Below are 20,196 nucleotides of genomic sequence, written 5' to 3' on the forward strand. Positions count from 1 at the left end.
ATACATAACGAGTACCTTGTCACTGCCATCTCAGACTTCTTGTGATATTTACAAACCACAAGGCCAAAGATACCACCAGAAACCCTCACTGGTAATATTGGACCAGATTACACAGTTATACGTTATGCATGCTCTGTATGTATTGAACTTTAAACCATTGCGTATATGCAAATAGACTAACCTCAACCTTCAAAAAGAGATCACTCATTTAGATTCGACCCATTTATAAAAGATAATTACCAAAATAATTAACCTTCAGTCCACTACTAGGTGGCAAGAGGAATGCGGCCTATTGCAACAGAACATGAGTGTTCACAAGGAGTGGTGACATTGAATATTTGAAGCTTTTTTTTGAAAGTTCTAGTCAATCGAGGACTGGGATGTGGTCTAGTGGCTAAGCTGTCGATCTGAGGACCTTGATTTGAATCCAGGTTGGCACCGATGGAAACTTTGCAGTTCTGGGATGTCACTTAATCACAATGTGTCTTAGATTTAAATGTGTGAGATACTAGTGTAAGTGTTTCTGCAATACAAAGATATAAACCACCACTTGATGAGTTCAATCTTGCATCATTTTCCCTCACCTCCCATGACGGGCAATGCTCTGTTGCTCGGGTTAGGTCCATGCTATAGAAATACCAACATGCACCTGCTTTTACATTCTGAACAGGTACCCAGCTTATTCTCTGCGGCACCCCTTCCTTTTGAGCTGTTGATGAGCCCACCTCATTGTGTGACAGCTAGAAAGAAGCTCCCACGATTTTCTTAATCCCAGTTTATTCTACACATCTTAAGGCTTCTTCTCAATGTCTGTGGGGGCACTTTATAGGGCACATACATCAATTCCCACACACACACCTACCTTCTGGTTACCTGGAAGCCCGTTATTGTGCTGTTCATGCTACTTTTAAGCAGAAAATACTTTTCCATTAGCCTTCCGTGCTTTCATTTCTGACCTGAACAGGCCTCGCTTGGTACCAACCATCTTGCAAACATCAGATGCTCGCAGGTCTGGAGGACACTCTCTGAGCTCCAGCAGTGCTCAGTGTCTCACGGGAATGTATTGGCAAAGACACAAGATCTGGCTTTAATGTGCTTGTGCATGAAAGAACAGGCATAGTCATATCTTGTCCATGCGTTAGCGCAATAAACCCGAACCTAATGGCTTTCCAAACATGTATTCTAATGCTGTCTCGGTTCCCAGTGTGCAAAATGGTAGCTCCACCAACACGGTTTAGTTCTAGACTCCACCTCCCGCGAAGTTCAGTTCTAGGTGCGCAGCTGGGTCTCATCTTTGGAACCAATTGACTTTGCAAAACCTTTCGGTAATGCTGTACAACATGGGCAAAAAAGGTGCAGGGGTGAAGCTCATAAGAGCGCTTGCAATGAGGGTCGGGTGGATGTTTGGGGTAAGGGGAATCACACGAGTGAGAGCGCGGAAAAACACATGCACTCTCATGAAGTGCTTAAACAAAAATGTAAAAAATGGTTCCCTAAAATTGGGAAATAAATGTACAAGTTAGTGATGGCAGAGGCTGTGCTGTAAGGCAGGACAAGCTAGACTGGACAAGGGAAGCCTTCCAATAAGAAGCAAGCAAATGAGTGACAGTAGAGCCATCCAATGGTAAGCAATGGGCAGGCTGTAAGTTCTTGGGAAGACCACAGGAAGTCTTTTCCAGACTATTGCTGTTTGGTAGGCGAGACTTAAAATTTAGGAAATAGTAGCATCAGGGATCGGAGGGGGACTTCATGCCCATACTATACGTTAAAACATTTTTAAAATAGCTCCCCTATTTTATGTGAAAAGACAACCGTGATGGTTAATTCCGACTGTTGAAAAGAGTTAGCTGAAGTGTAAGGCAGGGAGCATCTTGTGTTGTGAAAGAGTGAGGGGCAGACAGCTAAACCAGCCTTCCTGCCAGGGTGCCTGCTGCTTGAAAGAAATGTAAATGTGCACCACTGGTCAATCTGCAAATGTATAAGGAGCTCGGAAGTCAGTATTGACCTTAATTGATGGAATCACTAGAAGCTTCCTCATGACACACATGTATACTTTTTGACTAGCATTGCAAGGGCGTTACCCGCTGAGCTAGGTAGTGTGTTCTTTTAAAAGAAAGTTATAAAAAGAATACGCACCATGTATAGTCTGGATATTACTAACATCTAGATTTTGGAAGCACTTTTTTTTTCAAAATCTTAACCCATTTCGAGGCAGCTTATCTTATATTATGTGTAATGTAAATTTAAAATACATGTTCACAGTGCTTTCTGCCACAGACTCTCCTCACAGCACATACATAAGTCACTATTCTCCACTGCACCAACCAGGATTCACTTCTGCGGCTCTAGTTACAGACACAAACTCCACAGGGCATTAACTAATGGAGGTTTCATAATGTAGGATAGTGCATTTCCCACTGATTAACTTCTATTTATTTTTCGTTTAAGCCATGCATTATTTTATATGTAGTTACCTCAAGAGGAAAGACCGAAAAAAGTTAGAGAAAATATATTTTTAGCCACGCCTTTGACCCTGGCCCCATTGCACGCAGCATCACCTTTCCCGCTACTTTTAGCTTGTTTTAGCCTGACTTTTAGACGCCCTGACTTGCAGGCGGTGGTTTGTTGGAGACGCACGCGCCCGGTTGAGAAGTTCGGGTAAAGGTAGGGTGACCGGAATTTTAAAGCCAAAAACCGGGACATTTCACAAAAATAGAAGGACTACAATTTTACTTCAAGCAATGAGAGCGCTCCTCAGCAGAGAATTACAGAACAGGCAGTAAGAACGTACATAAAATAAAAATTCTAGGCCCAGTAGCTTGCCTGTTTATTAAATTGCTTTCTTGAAATAACTGCTAACTATCCCTTCTTTGCAAAACATAAAAAACACCTCCTACCGTTTTCAGTCGACCCTCTCTAAAAACAGGGACATGAGCTACATTTCTTAAAATTTGCTGGGATAGCTGGTGAAAAACAGGGACCGTCCTGGCAAAACGGGGACGCATGGTCACCCTAGGTGAAGGCAGATAAGGGCAGTGGTTGTCAGGTTACAAAACACAGTTGGTTTCTCTTGCAGACTCAAATCTGAGGGGACTCTCTTTACTGGAGTGAATTGAGCGCCAAATCGTTCTTGGCTTGAGCAGGAAAACCGTTCCCTTGATTCACATGAGCTTTTGATTATTGCATTGTTGTGCAGTATGAGCGCCTTGAAGCTATTTTGAAGGCTATTTTTTTTTTTAGTAGGGGCGGGTTAGTGGTGCAAATCTGCCTTCTGAAAGGAGAGTAACCATATTGAAGGGTAAATCCAGGCGAAAGCTCCTTGGAAAATGGGCGCGGCAATTGGTATTAAACGTGTAAATCCGAACTCACTCGTTTCTTTCTACTACGTGAACGTCGAGGCACCTGGAAGATGATTGCACCAGGCGAAGTCCCTGCGTTGCTCTGATTGGCCAGTGTTGTGCAGCATCCACGGCCTTCCGCATGAGATGCTGCTTCATCTGTTGCCATGGCAATGGCGGGTACCCAGGCGAAGTGATGCCTGCTGCTGCTCTGGGTCCTCTCTTCAGGCCGTGCAGGAGGCGGGGATTGGCCGGACGCGGTGCCGGTGGCCCAATCATGGTTCTGGGCAGGATCCCTGGATGATTTAGGGTCTACGCTCGGACGGGGATGGCTGTGGCCGCTTTGCCCGACATTCCTCTTGCCTGCAGTGTGGTTCCGGTGTCCGGGTTGCTGCCGGCCTTGACGGGATGAATGTGTGTGGGGTAAGTCCTTGATAGTGCCTAAAATATCACATTCATTTTAAGTGGTATTTTGGCCTCTGTGGAGTCCAGCCTCTGAAGAACGTCTGACTTCATGTATTCACGGAGGAAACGGAGGTCTAGAGAGAGGGACATGTGCCGAGGAGCGCACAATGCATGCAAGTAGGAGAGCCGGGACATAAAGCCAGACGTCTTTGTTCTCTAGTCAAAAACTGGACCATATCTACGGACCACTGCTCTTGGGGTGACACTGATGGCTACTCTGGGGTGATGCTCATCACTTACTCTAGGGTTTATTTATAAAGTTTTATATAGCGCAAACAAGATCCCGAAGGATATCGGCGCGCTTTACAAAAAGGATGGAAGGAGGGTGGGTCAGATGAGTCTACTTAACAATAAACCCATCACTGTCGACAGCGCAAAGTCCCTTGGTGTCATACTCGACACACAACCCAATCTACTTTCCCACATAAATTCCATTGCAAAGTCTGCTTGATACCAACCTCGCCTTCTTTGGGGGATTGGTCGCTTCTTCCCAGAGCATTTGTTTGTGTTTTGTGTTACTGTGTGTAGGTGCAGCCCATGGTGGTAGGGTGTGCACGCCCCACTGTGGTTGGTGAATTTTATGGTCGCGGTCAAACATTGGTTGTGGGTTCGAACCAGAGAGGCACCAGGGACTTCGTGGCCTGTTTGGTGCCAATGGAAGAGTAAAGAGTCCCAAAGGTCATGGTTTTGTGATGGGTCAGACCGCTGAAGGGGTGACCGCGGCCATTGATCTGATGCAACGGTCAAGGATGGCTCTAGAGTCCCTTCAGTGGGTGCTGGTTGTTGTGGTCATTAGACAGTAGATCTAGGCGGCACGGACCATTGAGCATAAAATGAGGTGGCCATTCGATGTTGGAAGCCACTACCATTGCTTTAATAGAGACGGTCTCCGCTGGTCCGTAGACAACAGTGCATGAACCTTTGCTTTATGCATGTTAATGACGTGTGAGATTATCCACCTGTATCCTCATGACGGGAAGGTGTGATTGGATGAGTAATCAATGTAGGGTGCTGCGCTTTATAGCATAGGTCAGGAAAAGTGATCCTATTCCCCAGAGTACAGGGTTGCTCATCCCATGACGAAGGGCCCGATAACCCAACCCCAAGGGGCAGTAGATTTAATGCCTGGGAGGGCGAGGGTGGTTCTCCGACCCAAAAACCTTTGACCAAACTATAAATGCTCTAGCTTCTGTTGGCGATTTGGTGGAATTTATTTCAGTCTTGTGTTCAATGGCGTAGAATCCTTAATATATTGTGACCTGGTGCTGGAACGTCCTCGGGCGCTGTTATAGTGAGACTCATCTTTTGATACTTCTTTCCAACGCTTTGTCCTACAGGAAGAAGATGACGGTCGAAAGTTGCGTCAGTTCCTGTCGGACCTGGCCCTGCTTGGCTCTCTCCAGGTAAGAGTCCCACGACAGTCCACATACTCAGTACTTTCGTGGTGCACCTCTGACTCCTCAAGAGCACCGGCAAGCGCTTTGGTCTCAGGTTTCGGCACAACATCTTTGGATATTGAGATATCCATGGTGTCCTTCCGCCCCTATGCAGGCTTGCATGCATAACCTTCCAATATAGACCCAGTGGCGTAGCGGGGGAGAGGGGGGGAACGGTCCATCCCGGGGCAAAGAGTTTTGAGGGCGGTGGCCTCCTCCCGCTCTTACCTGCTGTCTCGTGGGCAGAAACCGCCCCCCGCTTTAAATTGCGACCGTCGCTGGGCGGCTATCCGTGCCGAATGTCACCAGCACCCCCCCAGTTCTTGTTATTTTATGTTAAATAAGCTTGTAAAGCGCACGTACACCAGGCGGTTTCATGGCGCTGGAGTCCAGGGAATGTCGTATCAGTGAGAGGATTAGTCAAATGCCTGGCGGAACAGCCAGGTCTTTTGCACGTAGATGGTCAGTGATCTAATCTACACAGGGAGAGAATTCCAAAGTTGAGGGGCCAAAACCGCAAATCTTAGTCCCCCGTGTTTCTTACGTTTGAAAGGCTCTTCAATGGGACCGGTGTGGCAAATGCAGGGTTCACCACGCGCAGCCATAGGGCTAGCTAAGCCACTGTATAGACCACCACTCTCCAGGTGATTTCAAACATAATCATTCCATAGTACGGATGCCACGAGTCAAAGTACTCATTTGTGGTCCGGTAACATCTTGCATGGTTCCCAAGTCTTATAAAAGTGCTTTCTCTTCAGTTCATCCACAAATGCAATTGAAAGTGCTTGTCTACCCCAATGCCCTCAATATGTGTGCTGACCAACAGATCTCAACACAAAGGAAAATATATAGCGCCACATTTAGAATTTGGTGTACAGGATTCTCTGTCAAAACGAGGTTGACATACTTTTTGCCGTACTACAAACGCCCTATGGAATATTGCACTGGTACAATACCTCGACAGAAGATTCCAACCACCAAACTCTGTATACGGATCATCGTCGATAAACAAGGGTTCTGGAGTGCAGATGCACGTAGAATCTTCCACGGGAAGGGTACTCCCCCCTCCCCCCCCCCACCACCACCACCGAGCCTCCTCACCTGATTTGTACTCAACCAGTAAGACTTTTTAAATCTGTTTTTATTCACCTGGCCATCATAAAATACTATTTCATTTCATCAACTTTTATTCGATTATAAAATTATATAATCATAAAAAGTACAGTTTTTTAAAAAACACAAAAATAGTACAAAATCAAAAAGAGGTCATTGACATTTGAACACATATAATATTAAGAGACGATTTTACGACGAGTTGATGTTACTGTTTTTAAAAAGGTCGCTATCAATTTTGCTTCATACGGGGATTTCGGTGATTGAAGGTAAACAAGTGCTGGATATGATTGTCTGAGTCCGCTTGAACGGAGGAGAGGCAAAATCCATTTTTTCCTTGCTAATCTGTAGTATTTACAAAACAGAATGACGTGTATCGTTGATTGTTTGGAAACTCCGTCACAGGGGCATCGCATCAGGTTTAGAGACCAGTTCTTCATTTCAGGAAATGAGACCATGCGGAAAAAAAGGTCGAACCGTAGTCTTGTCAATAGAAATTTTTCATAATTCGAAAGGAAATACGTCAAGTAAGGCTGTATGAGTTTCTCTGTCTGCAATGTGCGGATTTTTTCGTTGTGTGTTTTGACAATCTCAGCTTGATTGCGGAGCTCTCTTAAATGGCTCATACATAATTCCTTCAACTGTTTCTTTGAAATATCTTCTATTGAAGGTGGTTCTAAAAAGTATTGCTCACGGTCAAGATCTTGGAGGAATTTGTGCATGTAATTAAGCCACGGTATTTTCTTCCAGTGCGCTAGGCCAAGGCATTCGGTGATGAGGGAGCGTGTTATGTGACTTTCAGGGTTACACCATATACGGTGCCAGAGTATAAGAGGCTGGCATCGTATGGTGTCGGTCACATATTCCATACCCAGCTCCCGATGTGAGGCTAGAATCGGGGAGCTTTGGGGGAGAGCCAGGATGTATTTGATGAAAGCGTTCTCCGTGACCTGGAGTTGGTCGATACATCCATGACCCCAGATGCCTGCTCCATATGTGGCCACACTGTGGCATTTTGCATAGTATATCGTTAGCAGTTCCGCTGGGGCTGGTTTACCTAATTTCCTAGAGAAAGCACTTAGTGCTGATACTGCTCGGCGAAAGTTGAGATTTCTGGCTTCAATTGCCTTATGCCAGGTCATTGTGTCTTCCACTAGTATGCCCAAGTATGGGTATACCGATGTTTTTTCCAATTTGCTGTTACTAATGAATATGGACTTTGAGACTCCACGCTTTGGTCCAATAGTCATTGTAAAAGTTTTTTTAATGTTTACTTTTAGACCCAGGGAGTCCATGAATGACATATATTTGTTCAACTGCCGCTGGAGTTGGTTAGGTGTCCGGGCTAGGATGACCGAGTCGTCGGCATACAGGAGGATGGGTATCGGACGGCGTGCTATCTGTGGAAGATCCTGGCTCCCTTCCAGCATAGCCTGTTCATAAAATACTATATAATAAGGGAATGGTATCCCCAAACTTCACTAATAGCCATAGGGTTTAGGCTAGTCTGAGAATCGCAGTTCGAGGTAGGGGAAGATGGGAGGGGGGGCGGGAGACCAATTACATATTGGACAACACATTCCCTTGACCTTTCTTCAACGCCTCTGAATTGTCCCTTGTATGCACTGCATGAGGGGAAAGGGGGCTCCTTGGTACAAAAATCTCATCCCAAGAACAGCCTAGTCATAAATCCAATTTTTTTGCAAAGAACCGAAAATGTTTCTATTGGAAAATGCAAGATTTAATAGGACAAAGGGTTCAAAATAAAACGTTTGTTAGCAACACATCTTTAGGGGGAAAGCAATTGATTTTAAAAGATTTTTTAAATTTTTTTCCATGAAGTTAAAAGAAATTATGTTCGTCTCCAAAATATTTTAATAGAAGTAGTCAGCCTTATAGAAACATTATTTATAAACGCATGTCCACCAGCATAAACTCTCTTCTGTTGGTTTCAGCAAACTTTGCATTATACACAGCTGTTTAGAGTTTCCACATATTTTCCCCCTAAAGTCTAATGCTAAAATGTTGTTAACAGTTCAAATTACATTTTTTAATTTATTTTTTAGAACAAATGTGACAGAAAATGGTTACAAAACTTACTAAAACCAGCAGGTCCTGTAACATGTATGAGAATAGTCCATAACCTATCTCAGGGGTGCGGGGGGGCTCCGTTACACATCTTGGGAGACTCTGTACCATCTACAAACATTTCATTAAACTACTTGGGAGGTTCTAAAACCACCATCCTGGGTGGCTCCTTAACATGTCTTGGGTGGCTCAGCAATACATCCTGGGTGGCTCCTTAACATGTCTTGGGTGGCTCAGCAATACATCCTGGGTGGCTCCTTAACATGTCTTGGGTGGCTCTGTAATACATCCCGGGTGGCTTTGTAACTTGTCTTGGGTGGCTCTGTAATACATCCTGGGTGGCTCCGTAACATGCCTTGGGCGGCACAGCAATACATCCTGAGTGGCTCCGTAGCATGTCTTGGGCGACTCAGCAATACATCCTGGGTGGCTCTGTAACATGTCTTGGGTGGCTCTGTAATACATCCTGGGTGGCTCCGTAACATGCCTTGGGCGGCACAGCAATACATCCTGAGTGGCTCCGTAGCATGTCTTGGGCGGCTCAGCAATACATCCTGGGTGGCTCTGTAACATGTCTTGGGTGGCTCTGTAATACATCCTGGGTGGCTCGGTGGCGCGGTAATACATTGTGGGTGGCTCCTTAACATGTTTTGGGCAGCTCAGCAATACATCCTGATTGGCTCAGTAACATGTCTTGGGTGGCTCAGCAATACATCCTGGGTGGCTCGGTAATACATTCTGGGTGGCTCAGTAATATGTCTTGGGCGGCTCAGCAATACATCCTGAGTGGCTCCGTAACATGTCTGGGGCGGCTCATCAATACATCCTGGGTGGCTCCGTAGCATGTCTTGGGTGGCTCTGTAATACATCCTGGGTGGCTCCGTAACATGTCTTGGGTGGCTCTGTAATACATCCTGGGTGGCTCCGTAACATGTCTTGGGTGGCTCTGTAATACATCCTGGGTGGCTCGGCGGCTCAGCAATACATCCTGGGTGGCTCAGTAACATGTCTTGGGTGGCTCCGCAATACATCCTGGGTGGCTCCTTAACATGTCTTGGGTGGCTCTGTAATACATCCTGGGTGGCTCGGTGGCTCAGCAATGCATTCTGGGTGGCTCAGTAATATGTCTTGGGCGGCTCAGCAATACATCCTGAGTGGCTCAGTAACATGTCTTGGGTGGCTCAGCAATACATCCTGGGTGGCTCCGTAACATGTCTTGGGCGGCTCAGCAATACATCCTGAGTGGCTCAGTAACATGTCTTGGGTGGCTCAGCAATACATCCTGAGTGGCTCAGTAACATGTCTTGGGTGGCTCAGCAATACATCCTGGGTGGCTCCGTAACATGTCTTGGGCGGCTCAGCAATACATCCTGGGTGGCTCAGTAGCATGTCTTGGGTGGCTCTGTAATACATCCTGGGTGGCTCCGTAACATGTCTTGGGTGGCTCAGCAATGCATCCTGGGTGGCTCAGTAACATGTCTTGGGTGGCTCAGCAATGCATCCTGGGTGGCTCCTTAACATGTCTTGCAATACATCCTGGGTGGCTTGGGTGGCTCAGCAATGCATCCTGGGTGGCTCCGTAACATGTCTTGGGTGGCTCAGCAATGCATCCGGGGTGGCTCCTTAACATGTCTCAGCAATACATCCTGGGTGGCTCCGTAGCATGTCTTGGGTGGCTCTGTAATACATCCTGGGTGGCTCCGTAGCATGTCTTGGGTGGCTCAGCAATGCATCCTGGGTGGCTCCTTAACATGTCTTGGGTATCTCTGTAATACATCCTGGGTGGCTCCTTAGCATGTCTTGGGTGGCTCAGCAATACATCCTGAGTGGCTCAGTAACATGTCTTGGGTGGCTCAGCAATACATCCCGGGTGGCTCCGTAACATGTCTTGGGCGTCTCAGCAATACATCCTGAGTGGCTCAGTAACATATCTTGGGTGGCTCAGCAATGCATCCTGGGTGGCTCCTTAACATGTCTTGGGCGGCTCAGCAATACATCCTGGATGGCTCCGTAGCATGTCTTGGGTGGCTCTGTAATACATCCTGGGTGGCTCCGTAACATGTCTTGGGCGGCTCAGCAATACATCCTGGGTGGCTCAGTAACATGTCTTGGGTGGCTCAGCAATGCATCCTGGGTGGCTCCGTAACATGTCTTGGGTGGCTCAGCAATGCATCCTGGGTGGCTCCGTAACATGTCTTGGGCGGCTCAGCAATGCATCCTGGGTGGCTCCTTAACATGTCTTGGGCGGCTCAGCAATACATCCTGGGTGGCTCTGTAATACATCCTGGGTGGCTCTGTAGCATATCTTGGGTGGCTCAGCAATGCATCCTGGGTGGCTCCTTAACATGTCTTGGGTGGCTCTGTAATACATCCTGAGTGGCTCCTTAGCATGTCTTGGGTGGCTCAGCAATACATCCTGAGTGGCTCAGTAACATGTCTTGTGTGGCTCAGCAATACATCCCAGGTGGCTCCGTAACATGTCTTGGGAGGCTCAACAATACATCCTGATTGGCTCAGTAACATGTCTTGGGTGGCTCAGCAATGCATCCTGGGTGGCTCCTTAACATGTCTTGGGCGGCTCAGCAATACATCCTGGGTGGCTCCGTAGCATGTCTTGGGTGGTTCTGCAATACATCCTGGGTGGCTCCGTAACATGTCTTGTGCAGCTCAGCAATACATCCTGGGTGGCTCAGTAACATGTCTTGGGTGGCTCAGCAATGCATCCTGGGTGGCTCCGTAACATGTCTTGGGCGGCCCAGCAATACATCCTGGGTGGCTCAATAATATGTCTTGGGTGGCTCAGCAATGCATCCTGGGTGGCTCCGTAACATGTCTTGGGCGGCTCAGCAATACATCCTGGGTGGCTCAGTAACATGTCTTGGGTGGCTCAGCAATGCATCCTGGGTGGCTCCGTAACATGTCTTGGGTGGCTCAGCAATGCATCCTGGGTGGCTCCTTAACATGTCTTGGGCGGCTCAGCAATACATCCTGGGTGGCTCCGTAGCATGTCTTGGGTGGCTCAGCAATGCATCCTGGGTGGCTCCTTAACATGTCTTGGGTGGCTCTGTAATACATCCTGGGTGGCTCCTTAGCATGTCTTGGGTGGCTCAGCAATGCATCCTGGGTGGCTCCTTAACATGTCTTGGGTGGCTCTGTAATACATCCTGGGTGGCTCCTTAGCATGTCTTGGGTGGCTCTGTAATACATCCTGGGTGGCTCCTTAGCATGTCTTGGGTGGCTCAGCAATGCATCCTGGGTGGCTCCTTAACATGTCTTGGGTGGCTCTGTAATACATCCTGGGTGGCTCCTTAACATGTCTTGGGTGGCTCAGCAATACATCCTGGGTGGCTCCTTAACATGTCTTGGGTGGCTCAGCAATGCATCCGGGGTGGCTCCTTAACATGTCTTGGGTGTCTCAGCAATGCATCCTGGGTGGCTCCTTAACATGTCTTGGGTGGCTCAGCAATACATCCTGGGTGGCTCCTTAACATGTCTTGGGTGGCTCAGCAATACATCCTGGGTGGCTCCTTAACATGTCTTGGGTGGCTCAGCAATGCATCCTGGGTGTCTCCTTAGCATGTCTTGGGTGGCTCAGCAATATATCCTGGGTGGCTCCTTAACATGTCTTGGGTGGCTCAGCAATACATGCTGGGTGGCTCCTTAACATGTCTTGGGTGGCTCTGTAATACATCCCGGGTGGCTCCGTAACATGTCTTGGGCGGCTCAGCAATACATCCTGAGTGGCTCAGTAACATGTCTTGGGTGGCTCAGCAATGCATCCTGAGTGGCTCTTTAACATGTCTTGGGCGGCTCAGCAATACATCCTGGGTGGCTCAGTAGCATGTCTTGGGTGGCTCTGCAATACATCCTGGGTGGCTCCTTAACATGTCTTGGGTGGCTCAGCAATACATCCTGGGTGGCTCCTTAACATGTCTTGGGTGGCTCTGTAATACATCCTGGGTGGCTCCTTAACATGTCTTGGGTGGCTCAGCAATACATCCTGGGTGGCTCCTTAACATGTCTTGGGTGGCTCAGCAATACATCCTGGGTGGCTCCTTAACATGTCTTGGGTGGCTCAGCAATGCATCCTGGGTGGCTCCTTAACATGTCTTGGGTGGCTCTGTAATACATCCTGGGTGGCTCCTTAGCATGTCTTGGGTGGCTCAGCAATGCATCCTGGGTGGCTCCTTAACATGTCTTGGGTGGCTCTGTAATACATCCTGGGTGGCTCCTTAGCATGTCTTGGGTGGCTCTGTAATACATCCTGGGTGGCTCCTTAGCATGTCTTGGGTGGCTCAGCAATGCATCCTGGGTGGCTCCTTAACATGTCTTGGGTGGCTCTGTAATACATCCTGGGTGGCTCCTTAACATGTCTTGGGTGGCTCAGCAATACATCCTGGGTGGCTCCTTAACATGTCTTGGGTGGCTCAGCAATGCATCCTGGGTGGCTCCTTAACATGTCTTGGGTGTCTCAGCAATGCATCCTGGGTGGCTCCTTAACATGTCTTGGGTGGCTCAGCAATACATCCTGGGTGGCTCCTTAACATGTCTTGGGTGGCTCAGCAATACATCCTGGGTGGCTCCTTAACATGTCTTGGGTGGCTCAGCAATGCATCCTGGGTGTCTCCTTAGCATGTCTTGGGTGGCTCAGCAATATATCCTGGGTGGCTCCTTAACATGTCTTGGGTGGCTCTGTAATACATCCTGGGTGGCTCCTTAACATGTCTTGGGTGGCTCAGCAATACATCCTGGGTGGCTCCTTAACATTTCTTGGGTGGCTCAGCAATACATCCTGGGTGGCTCCTTAACATGTCTTGGGTGGCTCAGCAATGCATCCTGGGTGTCTCCTTAGCATGTCTTGGGTGGCTCAGCAATATATCCTGGGTGGCTCCTTAACATGTCTTGGGTGGCTCAGCAATACATCCTGGGTGGCTCCTTAACATGTCTTGGGTGGCTCAGCAATACATCCTGGGTGGCTCCTTAACATGTCTTGGGTGGCTCTGTAATACATCCTGGGTGGCTCCTTAACATGTCTTGGGTGGCTCAGCAATACATCCTGGGTGGCTCCTTAACATGTCTTGGGTGGCTCAGCAATACATCCTGGGTGGCTCCTTAACATGTCTTGGGTGGCTCAGCAATGCATCCTGGGTGTCTCCGTAACATGTCTTGGGCGGCTCAGCAATACATCCTGGGTGGCTCAGTAAAATGCATCTCCTATAGTCATGTGACACTTTTCGGGAAGTTCTGCCACATTTTGGTCATCTCCATGAAGTTCCCTTCATTGCTTCCGGTTTGTTTTCCAGGGTTTCAGATACTTCCGGCCTCGTTTGCGAGGAAGGGAGGAGCTCCTGCTGGTTGTGGTGAATGAAGATGCGGTGAGTGGAAGTGCAGGACATGTTCTGTCTATGACAATGTTGCTTTTGTTTGTCCTTTTTATGTATAGCCATCCACATTCTGACATTTTAAAGATGATTTATTAGCCGTGTTTTCTTTCAACGATGACAAACATATCCCATACACAGGGCCACTAGAATTATGCGGCTAAGGTGATGTTTGCTTATTTATAGATTTGCCACATAATCCATCATCTGCGCGTAATCCAGGGTGACCAGATTATTAGTAGAAAAAACTGGGATGATCACCATTGACATAAAATATGACTACATGTTGGCACTGCTCTATATCAACATTTGGGGGCACATGCATCAACCTATTTAGGAAGTGCAAACGGTGCGAATCGGTAAATTCGGCCGTTTCCACTTCCTAAATACGTTTTTGGGATGCATCAAACATTTTTTCTTAATTCGCATTTTTTTGCATTTCTAAAAAATGCGAATGCATTTAAGGAATCGCATTTGTGCGATTCCTTAAATGCAATGCATCAATTTAAAAACAAAATCCGAATTATGAAATTGGAAGTGCAAATTAACACGAGGTTGACCCTCGTGTTAATTTGCGAAAATCTTTCAAAAATGAAAAAAATGAATTTTTTTAAACTGTCATGTTACAGACACACATGTCCTTAGGACATGTGTGTGTGAAACATGCACTTTCAAATACATTTCAGGGGTGCAGGGGGGGGGGTCCTTTGGACCCCCCCCTGCACCCGTGGAATGCATCAACAAATTGCGAATTGGAGGAGGAGCCAAGATGGCGATCGACACGGACGTGTAAGCTCCCGGCTCCGTATGCCTTGGAGCCCCGCAAGACGATCCTGAGCACGATTTCGGTATTAAATGGCAGCGGGGCGAAGGTGAATGCGCGCAGATGCTGAGTGCGCGATTCCGATGTCCCTACCGGCCTCGCAGACGGACATATTGGTGGAGTTTACCGATGAGAGAGATAAACGGTTAAGGGGGGGTCCGAGGGGAAAAAAATTATTATAGACCTACTGGTACCTAGTCCCCCAACTAGACACTAAAACACACGGAAGGTACAGAAGGTCTCAGAAATACAGAGGGAGAGAAAAGAAAATAGCAAATCTCTCTATTGGGACCTAATAGTGTCCTATTTACATGCCCAGAATACACAGTTAGTCTGGAAACAACCAAGAAAACAAAAACAAGAGAAGATGCACAAGGAGAGGAAAAAGATACCCATCAGCCCACTCATAAGTGGAATCTCGTCATCTGGGTATATGTTGGTAAATGGTGTCCTCTAGGGTCTGCCTTGGAAACAATCCATAGGACTGCCTAGTGATGGACCCAGAACATTTCACCAACAGATGACAGTATATGAGCGGGAGGGGTTGAGGTTGCATTGCTCAAAGAAAAAGAAGAAGAAAAGGAAAATAATCCACGTGATTCTAAAAATACCTACGATGATGTCATGAAATACTTTATTAGGGCTGACCATCAAAGTGGTATGGTTAAAAACAGTATGCTGATAGCATGTAAGGAATTGCTACCCACCAAGGCTCAGTTTTCACTCCGAGGCAACGACGGAGAGTGCGTGGCCTCCCTTTCTTCCTGAGCAGTGGCCAGGTGAGGTGAGGTTTTCTCTCCCCACAATAAGGGAGAAGATACACTCTTTTCAGTTTGGAAAGCAGATGTAGATCCCACTTTCACATCACTTAAGTAAGTGTTGCAGTAGCACCATAGGTCCTGACGAAAGCCCTTGAGGCTGAAACATGTTGACCGAATAACAACATTGGTGGGTAGCAATTCCTTACATGCTATCAGCATACTGTTTTTAACCATACCACTTTGATGGTCAGCCCTAATAAAGTATTTCATGACATCATCGTAGGTATTTTTAGAATCACGTGGATTATTTTCCTTTTCTTCTTCTTTTTCTTTGAGCACTGCAACCTCAACCCCTCCCGCTCATATACTGTCATCTGTTGGTGAAATGTTCTGGGTCCATCACTAGGCAGTCCTATGGATTGTTTCCAAGGCAGACCCTAGAGGACACCATTTACCAACATATACCCAGATGACGAGATTCCACTTATGAGTGGGCTGATGGGTATCTTTTTCCTCTCCTTGTGCATCTTCTCTTGTTTTTGTTTTCTTGGTTGTTTCCAGACTAACTGTGTATTCTGGGCATGTAAATAGGACACTATTAGGTCCCAATAGAGAGATTTGCTATTTTCTTTTCTCTCCCTCTGTATTTCTGAGACCTTCTGTACCTTCCGTGTGTTTTAGTTTTGGAGTTTACCGATGGCCTTAAACGACCCTGAGCCTAGCCCTAGACTGCTAAACATGGCCGGGCACTGACTCATCGGCGGCGGCCAGCGGGACCTGGGCGGAGTCGGCCCACCGGGAAGCAGCAATTCCGGAGCGGTCCTCTCTGAGGGTGCCCCGGCCGTCGCATGGTGCGGCTGGAGTGCGTCCTCGGCATGTTGGCTCGGTGGAACTGATCCTGACTGCGGAGTTCGAGAGGTGAGCCTATCGGCTTTGTTTACTACTCTGCCCGGTTATCACTGGCCGCTACAGTACTTAAGCATGTGGTTGAGTCGGAAGGGAGATGGCCACTGCCACTGATTGCTTTCTGGGTCCACACTTTGGAAGCCCTCGAGACTCCAGCAGCAGTCTGCCTGGACCGGTCTTATCCTCGCCCAGCCTTTGTTCTCCCGTCCAGCTGGATACGCCCGACGGGTGCCTGCTTCAGATGGGGTATTACACCTTGTCCACTGAAGTGATGTGTGAGGGCGAGTGTGAGGCACCGAGTGACTCTTCGATGTGGGGGCTCCAGCCTGTGCTGTCCTGCAGCGACATCCTTGCCGCTCTGAATGACTTTCAGTCTGCTTGGAGAGATGGCTACCGGGCGCTTGGTGAACGGCTTGACGATATTGCGATCACACTGGGGCAACAGCGTTCGGATGCCCTCCAGATTCGCGAGGAGTTGCCCCCACCTCTGTTTGACGAGGATCCTGTGGTTTTGCTTGGATGCGGAGGGGAATGGACGATCCCGGATAGTGTGGGTGTCTGGGACGGACTGCCTACAGGTCTCCATTGTTATGGAGGACGCCTTTCCCAGCATTTGACGGTGGCCCCGTCCGCTACAGCTCCGCTGATGACTCAGACACTGGTTCGGCTACTATTGCCTCTTATGACTGCCGCCTCTTCCCTCGCCCCTGTATCTTTGCGGTGGTATGCTTTTTCAGACTTGGAACTGGGAGTGACCATCTACAATGGAGGAGACTCTGTCCGTACCCGGCGGCGTCCATTTTGTGCTGGCGAGCTGCACCCCGGCCAGGCGTGGACATTTTGTCTTCTTTTGTCTGCTGAGACGGCATCTCCTTTGTGGGCATGGCACGGGGGACTTACAAAAACAGGCCAGGGTTAAGTGTTTTCCGCTAGTGTTTGATGTCTGTGGGGCTGGAGGAGAAGTGGATTTGCAAATTCCTACGACATGCTTCATGGCGCACTACGTGATGTTTCGCCCCCATTTTTATTGTACTGAGAAACTGTAGTAGTTGATTGTTTCTTCTGGGGTGGCGATTACACTAATGGCAGGGGAGACCGGGTGCCTGTTGGGTTTGCCCTCCTCCGGTATTATATTAACTCTTTTTCTTTTCTCTTTTTCCCTTTTCTGACTCTAAATTTCGGGTTTCGGTTTTTCGGGCGATAGGCACACTGCTAGGGGGGGGGGTAGGCCGTAGCCTCAGCATGCGTGTAGGGTGGGGGGTTGGGGGGTGGGGTTTTTTGTTTCGTTTACGTTTCTATGGGCCTTATTTTTCTTCTCTTTCTCTTGGTTCTTTTTACTTTTTCCTTCTTCTCTTGGGTCAGTATGGTGGCTAGGTGTAGCGCCGCTTATTGTTTCTGTTCTTCGTCTTACTATTAACATTGGTTAGGATGTTCCACGTCCATGGGGCGGGCAATGACCTGTAGGTACTGTGAATATATGCTATCATCCTGATACGTATCCTTTTATGCCGATTTCTCGATTGTCACCCTTCGTTTTGTTGATAATTTGCTGTGATCATTGCCCGCTATGTGCTTTCGGTGGATTGAATGCATCTGATCCTCTTCATCTAAAAACCTTTAAAAATTAACCTAATTTATCCTGTACCCAGTGGTCCCCTTTTCCATACGTCATGTTTCGGTTGCTGCTTTTCGTCTCTGAGACTGCTGGGATGTTTTCACCTTGCTTTTTGTAATATTAATCGACTTCGAGGCCGGCCAGACTGGTTGTGGGCCCGTACCTGTATGCTTATGATGCACAATAAAGGTTTAAAAAAAAAAAAAAAAAAAATTTGCGAATTCCTAAATGCCTTCCCATTGACTCCTATGGGCCTTTCGGCCCATAGGAATCAATGGGAATTGCGAAAATGCACTTTGGAATTCGCTATTTATTTGAGATTCGGTAAAAATTGCGATTTTTACCGATTCTCAAATAAATAGTGAAAAAAATGATGCATAGCATTTTGCAATTCTTAATTTGCGATTCGGTAATTTTCGCAAATTAAGAATTGCAAAACCTATGAATGATGCATGTGCCCCATAGTGTTATATATATACTAGCAGCCAGTCCCGACGTTGTCCGGGTATGAATTGCAGCCGGCCAGTAGTATATTGTTTTGTAGGATTTCGTTTTGATAGCATTTCTTATCTGTGACAGGCCTGTGAAAAGCTCCGATTCACAGTGCACTGCTGATGCACTTAAGAGTGCGCGTTCAGTAGTGTGTGAACTTGAGTTTCCCTACTTTTTTTTCCCTTGCAATATTATATAGCGCGAACTCGACAACATGGCATGAGCACAATTTACATTACAGAAGAACACATTCATTTGTGGTAGGCACGGGGAGACAAAGCGATTTGCCTGGAATCACAGGATGTTGAGCTGATGCCGAGATTCGAACGTAGCTCCCCAGCTCTAAAGTTCGCAATTCTAGAACTTGTGGCAGGAGGTGTGTCTAAAAGTGTATGTCGGTGCGTCTAAAAGTGTATGTCGGTGCTGACCATCAATGAGAGAGACCTGTGCCTTTTTCAAATCGGTGGTGAAAAAATATGAGTATGTTGCTGGAGATGTAGGCCGCCGTGCCACCAATGTATTTACCGGGGGAGGGTAAACACCCATTATTCCGCAACTTTCTTTCCGCATACTTTCATTACGAAAGTACCATGACTCCGCAATGCCATTGTAACGCATGGCATTACATTTGATATGCTTTCACCACGCATACATTTACAACGAAATTCGTTGTAAATGCATGAATGGTAATAGCATGTTTTTTTTTTTATGTTTGGATAAGGTAAGTACTGGGGTACTGAGGTATATGTTTTGGGGTGTTTGGGTATTTTAAGGGTTCAGATATAGCTTTGGGTTTTGGGGTACAGGGGTATTTTAAGGGTTCAGGGGTAGGTTTGGGTTTTGGGGTACAGGGATATTTTTAGTGTTCAGGGCTAGGTTTGCATTTTGGGGTACAGGGGTATTTTTAGGGTTCAGAGGTAGGTTTGGGTTTTGAGGTACAGGGGTATTTATAGGGTTCAGGGCTAGGTTTGGGTTTTGGGGTACAGGGGTATTTTTAGGGTTTAGGGATAGGTTTGGGTTTTGGGGTACAGGGTATATTTAATGGGTTAAGATGAGTTAGTGTTTAAGGGTGTTGGGGTATTTTAAGGAGTAAGGGTGGGTTATGATTATGGGGTGCAGGGGTATTTAAAGGGAGCAGGGTGGACACCCGGAGCTGGAATGTACAGAACCTGGGAAGAAAAAACAATGAAATATTGGGCACAACGCTCACTTTTTTTTTCTCCGTAATCCCGCCCCCGCACACGCCCACAGCACAAGATATGAGACATGGCATGAAGGGCGGAACGTACCACACGCCCCCAGCACACGCCCACAGCACAACGCAGACACGCCCACAAGGGACTACTTTGCTGGCACGGTTCTTTTACCTTTTAAATGTATATGGTGGGCGTCTGCATAGCCTATGTCCTTCTGCTGCAACTGCCCTTTCCAACGCTGTATTGGGTGTTGTGATTGGTGCTGTGGTTCCTGAGATTACCCACCTCAAAGGTTTGGGCTCTCTCTTTATTATATTAGTATGGATATATATATATATATATATATATATATATATATATATATATATATATATATATATATATATATATATATATATATATATATATATATATATATATATATATATATATATATATATATATATATATATATATATATATATATATATATATATATATATATATATATATATATATATATATATATATATATATATATATATATATATATATATATATATATATATATATATATATATATATATATATATATATATATAT

The 20,196-nt window shown here is 46.8% G+C and overlaps 1 protein-coding gene across 2 annotated transcripts in view; it reads left to right on the plus strand.

Moving 5' to 3' along the window:
• The first annotated feature begins 3,554 nt into the window (after positions 1 to 3,554).
• The window catches only part of LOC144798687 (uncharacterized), a 59,912-nt gene continuing 43,270 nt past the window's right edge, over positions 3,555 to 20,196 (plus strand). Inside the window, exons 1-3 of one of the 2 annotated variants that reach the window (XM_078669685.1) lie at positions 3,555 to 3,761; positions 5,141 to 5,206; positions 13,744 to 13,815. In XM_078669685.1, coding sequence (XP_078525811.1) covers positions 3,747 to 3,761; positions 5,141 to 5,206; positions 13,744 to 13,815 — 153 coding nt within the window. In that variant the 5' untranslated portion in view covers positions 3,555 to 3,746. The remainder of the gene's footprint in view (positions 3,762 to 5,140; positions 5,207 to 13,743; positions 13,816 to 20,196) is intronic. The other variant, XM_078669684.1, reaches the window with a different exon arrangement.

This window comes from Lissotriton helveticus, chromosome 12 (assembly GCF_964261635.1).
Source record: "Lissotriton helveticus chromosome 12, aLisHel1.1, whole genome shotgun sequence".
Lineage (NCBI taxonomy): Eukaryota > Metazoa > Chordata > Amphibia > Caudata > Salamandridae > Lissotriton > Lissotriton helveticus.